The 8,114-nt window shown below is 44.2% G+C and overlaps 1 protein-coding gene across 1 annotated transcript in view; it reads right to left on the bottom strand.

Moving 5' to 3' along the window:
• Nucleotides 1-1,564: 1,564 nt before the first annotated feature.
• The window catches only part of HS6ST1 (heparan sulfate 6-O-sulfotransferase 1), a 168,466-nt gene continuing 161,916 nt past the window's right edge, over nucleotides 1,565-8,114 (bottom strand). The window contains exon 2 of the mRNA XM_056498496.1: nucleotides 1,565-7,525. Coding sequence (XP_056354471.1) covers nucleotides 6,817-7,525 — 709 coding nt within the window. The 3' untranslated portion in view covers nucleotides 1,565-6,816. The remainder of the gene's footprint in view (nucleotides 7,526-8,114) is intronic.

Here is an 8,114-nt window from a genome sequence, read left to right as displayed (position 1 = left end):
AGGTGGTGTAGGAAAACCACATGCAAATGAAAACATTTTACCTGCCCAGAGTTCTTGTGGCAGAGCATGCTCCTGGCTGTTGGGAAGGTCAAGGAGAGAAGCAGTGCTTTGAAACAGGAACAGCAGGGCTCCCCCACAGCAAGATGAGCTGCCACTCTGTCCAGAGAAATTCCTCCCCTGGGCAGTGGCAGCAGCACAGCCAGAGGGGCTGACCCGAGGTGTCTGTCCATCCCCTCACAGCTGAGCCCCCTTGGGATCACAGGTGCTCCCCTCACACATCACTTACCTGAGTCCTCCAGCAGCACCTGCACGGCCCCTCCTGCCCTCCAGGTGTGAGCTGTGATGATGCTTTGGTAAAATCACAGCTTTGTTACTCACCACACTTGTAAAAGTGAGTTCCTGTTCTCACACTTATATCACTGTCTTGGGCTGCAAAGCAGGATGTGACAGGGCTGTGTATTCTATCACCATCTGTTAAAACCAGCTGGGGCAGTGCTTTTTATCTTTTCCACAACCCATCCTTCCTCCAGGGATATATCTCCTGTTAATGGCCATTGAGTCCCACTGCATGACTGATAAAATTCCATCATCCCACTGGGAGATGCTCCACCCAGGGGGAAGAGCCAAACATTTCCTACCCAGATAAAAACTGAGATTTGGAACACCAGAGCAGCCTTTTCCACTGGATTCCAGAGGAAAACCAGACCTTTCCACATCATCTCTGGAGCTTCAGAGGAAACTGCACCTTCTCCAGGAGCACTGCTCCAGCTGAACCACATCTGCCCCTGCAGGAGGATGCAGCCACCATTGAATGGGACTGTGCCAACACCCTGACTGACTGACGGGTGTCAGCTTGGATTCTGACTCTGGCAGTGTTTGGGATTGTTCTGTGTAATACTGCATTTCTATTTTAATTTTCCTAGTAAAGAACTGTTATTCCTATTCCCATATCTTTGCTTGAGATCCCCTTAATTTCAAAATTATAAAAATTTGGACAGAGTGGGTTTACATTTTCCATTTCAAGGGAGGCTCCTGCCTTTCTTAGCAGACACCTTCTTTCAAACAAGACAATCACCATTCTTTAACACCCAGCTTACTGTCACTGCACAAAACAGGAACATGGCTCAGGTCAGGAACTGCAGAACATTTTCACACAACAAATTACTTCTGAGCATGAAACAAAAAAATCTGTTAATTATTCTACAATATTTGGTGTAACAACCTCTATTTATTGCCTGCAAATGTGTTCATTGCAGTGACTGAAAAAAAAACCAAAAAAAAACAAGCTAAGAAGTCTGTGCAGTATCAAAGGTAATTTTAAGAAGATGATGGGTTCCATGAGGTTTAAGGTCTTTTTGCAATGTTGGCTCAAGTGTAACAATAGGAATGAACAGACTGCAGTTTCTGCTTGAAAATTTCTTGTCCAGGAGTCAGTTTTTGTAGCAGAAAACAAATTTTCTCCATCAACTGCACTGGCAGCTTTATCTCTCTGTAATGAACAGCCAAGACATATTACACTGGAACAGCATCCAAAGGCCAATGCAAGGACAACACACACAATAGCTGCTCAATTTTAGGGTTTATTTCATCTGCTAACATTCATCCTTGATCTAGACAAAAACAATTAGATGATTTTTTTAAAAGTTTATTTTCCTTGTGGAAGAAAAAACCTTTTAACACTTTCTGTAAGATGCTATAAATAAATATATAAAGCTTTAAGTGTTACTTGGCTCAAGTTAAACAGTTGCCTTTTACTTTTTGTTGTTTTTAAGTTCCTGAAGTGGGGGGGGAAAGTGCAAACCATCCACATTCAGCCCAATGGAATGAGTCCAGCCACAATCACTTTCAGAGATGCTGAATCCATTTGATCTACATTATGGAGGATGGAAGGCAGGTGGGGGGACAGCTGTATTTTTTTACCCTCAGTCACACAACTCCTGGAGGAACTGAGTTCCTTGGGAAGTAAAGCACAAAAGAAAAGGGAGAGGAAGAAAAAGAAAATCCTGCCTGCATTGCCCTTTCCCTGCTCTGTGCAGACTGTGTAGCAGAGAGGAAAGAAGACACAATATCTGTAAAGTCCCAGATGAATAGAAATGACAATGAAAAACAAAATCTGATAGCTGCAGGGATGGTGAGAAATCCTCTGCCTGGGGCGTGTTTGACTGGCAGACTACACAAAAACACACAGGAACTTCACACTGAGACAGGATGGGGATTTCTGTCTTCTCCTTATGGAAAAAAAAAAAGATTCAAAGGGGCAATAAAAATAAGTTAAATCATATTCCAATATGTACAAAACAAATCATGCTTAGTAAACCTTTTGAATATAAAATTATTCATTATAGTACAACTCTCTCAATCCAGTCTCCAGAATTGACACCTGGGGGAATTGTGGGGCTCTGAGGAGACAGACTTATTTGCAAATCTTGTTTTTTTCAGCTTGCATGGCTAAGAATTACAGAGCTGGGACAACACAGGCTTTAACATCTATGTGCTTATCAGGGCTGCATTCACCTTGGGAGAATTCTTGTGGATGGGGTAAAACAAAGAGCTGTGGATTGCTGGGACTCTGTGACCTGGTTCACCTGAGCTGTGCTGTAAAGGCTTGGAATGCTCCTGACCAGGTGGGAAATCCCATGTTCACTTCTGCCTCTGGAGCATGATCTGCTAATATTAGTGAAAGTGAAGAGAAGGATAAAAAGAGAATGCAGCCAGTGCTGTGATTTGGACCCAGCAGGCAGTGTCAGCTGCATGCCAAGCTCTAGCTCTGGGAAAAAGTATTAAGCACAGTTTGGGTGATGAATTCCTGTAGTGCCACCCCTTTTCTGTGATGGCTGGAAAAGTCTGTGGGACAGGAGGGGTCTGGGTAACTCTGAACACCAGTAAGACACTAGAGATGCTTTTAACCCCAAGATATGAACATGGGTCAGGCCCTGTGCTGTGATATTATCATCACCTCTGCAGCTGTTCACTGCTCTCTGTGAAGGGACTTGATTGGCTCAGAGGGAAAAATTCCTAATTGTGCTGCCACTGGGGAGTCCTTCTGCCTTGGTCAACTCTCAGCAACTTCACTGCTCTTTTTTGTCTAGGACAGGACAGCCCTGGGAGAAAAAATTCAAAACCTTATTGGGATCTTTGTTATGCTGCTTCCATTGTCACCCCACTTTTGTAAGCAAATAAGGGACTGTGGGGGTGCAAAACATCAACTGAAGTGCTCCTCATTTATTCCAAAATGTTTGGGCATAAAGGGAGAAATTCAGACAAGCCAGAAATCCACACTGATCCTTTGTTGACTTTTTTTTTTGTTTGTTTATGACTTTGAACCCTGTGGCAGCCTGGGCTGGCAACCTTACCAGTCAATCCTGCATTTTGTGACCTGCACAGGGCACAAGGTGGCACCTGACTGTCTGGAAAACTTTGGATGAGGCAAACTCCTTCAACAGAGGAGAGGATGAGACAAACCAGCAAGAAAATGTTTTCTTCAGCAACAACACCCACCAAGCAGTGATGTTTACACTGTTTAGGTGACTAAAAGCAAATTGACAAAGTCTCTAAGAGACAAATCCAGTCTTGCACCTGCCTGCACTGCTCCCAGCACTCTCAACCTGGCCTGGATCATGATGCACAGACAGACCCCCTGAAGAAACCCTTAATGCACTGGAGAAGGTCTTGGTGTGTCTGGAATTCACAGGAAAAACATTTTGGAAGAAAGGGGCAGATATTGAACAAGAATCTACTATCTGGCCACTACTTCTGCCAGAGTGCCTTAAAGCTGTTGCTCTCCATTCATTTTAAAACTACACACACACTTTTCATGTTATTGTAGCATCAAAACATCAGCCCTAAAGAGAAAAGAAATAGGACCACTTCAAAGTGTGGTACATATAAATCACAAAAAAAACTACATTCACATTATGTTAAAAAATTCCCTTGCAGCCACTAAAGGAAGAAGATAGTGCCAGAAATGTCCAGCCAATGTTCTGGTACACAGCACTTAAAATAAATTAACACATGGCTTACAGCCAGAAGCAGACCAGCACAGCAGCCAGGGTGGGGAATGGCTTTTGGGTGATTCTGTCCATTTTCATCACTCAGAATCTGTTTCAAAGTGCCCTGTACTTTTCACACCTTGGAGTACCCTTTTAGATTCAATTTGTTACTCCCAGTGAAGAGGTGGAAGAGCTGAGGCATTTGCTGGGTGCAGGATTTAAATCTAGAAACTTCTGTGGGGTCAGCCCTCCTTTTGTGGTTGAAATGAAACTGTTAACCAAAGACAATATTCAATATAACTTCATTTCTTCTGCTCGTTGCTGCAACACATTACAAAGAAACTTTTCCCCTTTGGGGAAAGGTGGAAACTGTGCATGTACAACAGCTGCTTCTCATATCTGGTGTGCTGGTTTTGTGGGTAAACAGCCTGCAAAGTTGCATTTTTAAAATACAAATGTTTTCTTTAGTTACAGCACAATGTAAAAGTGCTGGCAGCTAGCAAACACAGCTTCTCCCAGTCTTGGAATTCAGAGATGAGCAAGTGGACTTGTAATACCTTCTCTGCCCCCAAGCCAACCACCAAACACTGCTTCATTTTGCTTCTCAATTTTCATCCAAGAGGAAATGCTTATGGCCTTAAAGACACCACCAGCACACCCTGGTGCCAGCCAGGTGTGGGTGACAGTGTCCTGCTGTGCCTGCAGACAGGCCAGTGTGTGCAAAATCCACCTGAAACCAGCAGCAAAGACATCCTCTGACTCTGGGGGACTTTGGCTCAAGGCTGTAACAGAATTGTATTTGAGCCCTAAGTGCTCTTTGTATTTTATCAAGTTTTCAGCTGTCTTTACTCTTCAGGAGATGAAAGTCTCAAAAAACAAGGTGTATCCCTCAAGGTGTGCACAGGAGAATAAAAAATCCCCTCCTTTGTCTGAGCCAAACTCAGTCTAAACTTGAAACTGCTGGAAACAGAGCACAGAGGCAGAGAAAGAATCAAAATCCAAACCAAGCAGCACATCAGTGGATTTGTGTGATGGGAAAGGGATGCTGTAAAAATGAAATGCTAAAATTGAGTGCATCAGCTCTCTGCCTCTCCTCCAGTGATTTCAATGCCATATTTGATTTGCAGTTAACGTGGCCTTTGAAAATCAAATCATATTCCATTTGGTTTGGAGTTTACCCTAAACAATAGCTGGTTCAGGTCTTACAGGCTGAGAAATAACAGAGTGAGACATGAACCAGGCAAAAACTACTTCATTTCCATGCTTCCAGCCAAACAAAGAAGTGCTTGCAACAGCAAAAAAATAAGCCATATTTTAATTTGACAAGTGGGAAGAGGAATTAGAGAAGTCATTGTTGTTCCATGACTCAAAAGTCAGTAAGCAGAACCTGGTTAGACTGTCCCCACACTGGAGGATTAAACTTACATGAGGCCCTAAAAAACAGTATTGAAAGAGAAAGAGTTCTGCTTTGAGAGTGGTCTGAGACTAAAAAAACACTATCCATGAATCCCCTTTCCAGTTTTATGAACACAGCTTGCTCATTTAAAGTAAGGGCTGCAGAATAGGCACCCTGCCAAAAGACAATGTGCACTGTCTCATAATTAATTCAGACCCATAGTCAGAAATTTTCACAGCTCTAGAACAGAGCCCCATCCTGTTCCCACTTAAATCACTTCTAGTGACTTCACTGGAAGCAGGCTGATGCCCATTACCTCTTGATAAAAGCAAGTGAAAATAACTGAAATAATACAGCTAGAGCAGGTCTGTATGCTTATTCTGGGTCAGTATTTCACATAGCAACAAACAAAACAAAATCATCCCCTCATCACATTCCCATTAATGACTTATCATTTACAGGGTCTGAATTTTGTGCGGATTTATGAAGAACTATTTAAATTTTTCTTCCTTTTTTTGGTAGTATGTAGGATAGGGTTTTTGTGTGCTGTTAACACACAGTGCTGATGGTGGCTTGAGTTTTAGTGGTGTAAGCTGACAGCATAACATGTGAATGCAAGTTTGAGTCTATGGTTGGCTTTTAACTCGTTTTGGGACCTGTCTGGGAAACAAATCTGTGATTTTTGTGTATGAATGCTTTATCATTTTTGTGATGAAGCTGTGTATGTATATCTGATACATTTCCCAGGCCACAGTCAATTTGCTTTAATGTTTCTCATCCTCTCAGTGATTTTTTTCTTCTTCTTCTTCTTCCTTTTTTTTTTTTTTCTTTTTTTTATGGTGCTCTACTTTCTGGCAGAGGCTGCCAGCAGAAATGCTGTGACTGCCTGTGTGCTCAGACCCTGACAGGATGGCCCATCCTCAGCTTAGTCACCATTATCAGTTACTGACAAACAGTGCAGTTCCCATCCCACCTCCCCCACAAAAGAAAGCCTCTATTTCCTTGTTTTTTAAATCATGTATCTTTAGATCATTACGCTCAGGGGATAAACAGATTTTAAAAAAATCCTACTTCTGCCATTTGAGTTAAAATCGTGAGGACAAGAAACATTCTTCTGCATTTGGCCTCATGAGCGGGGAAACTGCATTTGTGCATTTTTTATCTCTGCATTAGAATGCTGACCATTTTTTATTTTTATGCATTTATTTTTCTTTTTTGTTTTTTTTTGTTTTTTTTTTGTTTTTTTTTAAGAATCTCATCGGTCCTGTAAGAAACAGTAAAAAGACCCTACGCTTGAGGAAGCGACCTATCTTCTGTTTTACAGACTCGTTTTTAAATAAAACATCTCCCGCCGCTTCGCCGTTTTTACTTCCACGACCTCTCATTGGAAACCCCTAGGATGCCAATCATCACTACAAAAGTCTGCCTGGGCTACCACTTCTCTATAATATGGCTCATGTAGTCCTCAGTGGGCAAACGTCCCTGCTCGTCGGTCTCTTCCTTGGGAAGCGCGTCGTTGGAGCGGTGCAGGAGCCGCTCCTCCCGGCTCTTTATCCTCTGCTCCATCCTCTCCAGCTGCCTCTTGTACTGGTAGCGCTGCTGGAAGAGGTCCTTTGCATAGTCATAGAGCTGCATGTCCAGCTCGTTGAGCTCCTCGATCCGGCGGATGGTGTCGTTGTCCACCTCCACCCCGCCCGCCCGCGTGCTGTTGTACTGCATGAAGGGCCGGATGAACTTCAGGTTGAAAGTCCTCTCAAACAGGTACTGAGTCTTTCTCTGGAACTCCGTCAGGCCGAAGAAGGCCATGTCCTTGAGGTTCTTCTTGGCGCTCTCCAGCAGGATCTGCGCTCGCTTGTTCTCGGGGATGAAGGACATGTTGTAGCAGCCCACCAGACTCAGGTCGGCCAGCATCCTCACCTGGCGGTTGTTGGCCAGGTTGTAGGGGCAGTCCATGAACTCCTGCAGCGTGCAGCCCGACCAGTCCGTGCCCTCGTAGCAGGAGGGCAGCTCCTCGGGGGTGGGGGTCCTGCCATCACACATGTGCAGGGAGGTTTTCCACGTGGCTCCTCGCTGCACGTGGCGCCACTCGCTGAGGTAACGGGACACGGGGTCTCTCAGCAGCGTGATGTAGTAAAACTTCCTGCAAGAAGAAGAGAAAACAGAATAAATCTCCTGCTAGTGACGGGACAGATGCTTGGCAAGCAGAGATCTACTGCAGACAGCCAAAACCTGAGAGCAAACCAACATTACATCAGCCATTCCACTGTACTTGTGGGTTATTCTTTTCTTGCAACATCTCACGCAAAGCAGTTTGTGCAACATTAGACCCGTGTTTCTCTTTCTCATTTTAGTCTTGCCAAGCAGCAGCACCTTCACCAGGATGTCCATTCCCAGGACTGAGCCTGTTTATTGACCTCAGAGAGCAGCTGTGGCTCCTGGCACTGCCTGGCCTTTCCCACCAAGCAGTGTGTGCCTGCTGTGCCAGCCAGGACCTGCTCTCAAGGACAGCCCAGCTCTGTCAGCTGGACCCATCACTTGCACTCCATGCTGACCAGGACACCCACTGCTTGACTGATCCAAGCTGAGACCTGGGAGAAGGCAGTGAGTAGCAGGATAAAACCAATGGAGCATAAATGAAAAACAATGGGAAATCAGGAATGCAATAAGCTTTGCAGGAAGAGAAGGCTGAGCTGACAACCAGAAATAGCAGCAATAGTTTATTCCCATTT

This window comes from Oenanthe melanoleuca, chromosome 9, assembly GCF_029582105.1.
Source record: "Oenanthe melanoleuca isolate GR-GAL-2019-014 chromosome 9, OMel1.0, whole genome shotgun sequence".
Classification (NCBI taxonomy): Eukaryota; Metazoa; Chordata; class Aves; order Passeriformes; family Muscicapidae; genus Oenanthe; species Oenanthe melanoleuca.
This window is presented reverse-complemented; position numbering and strand designations above follow the sequence as displayed.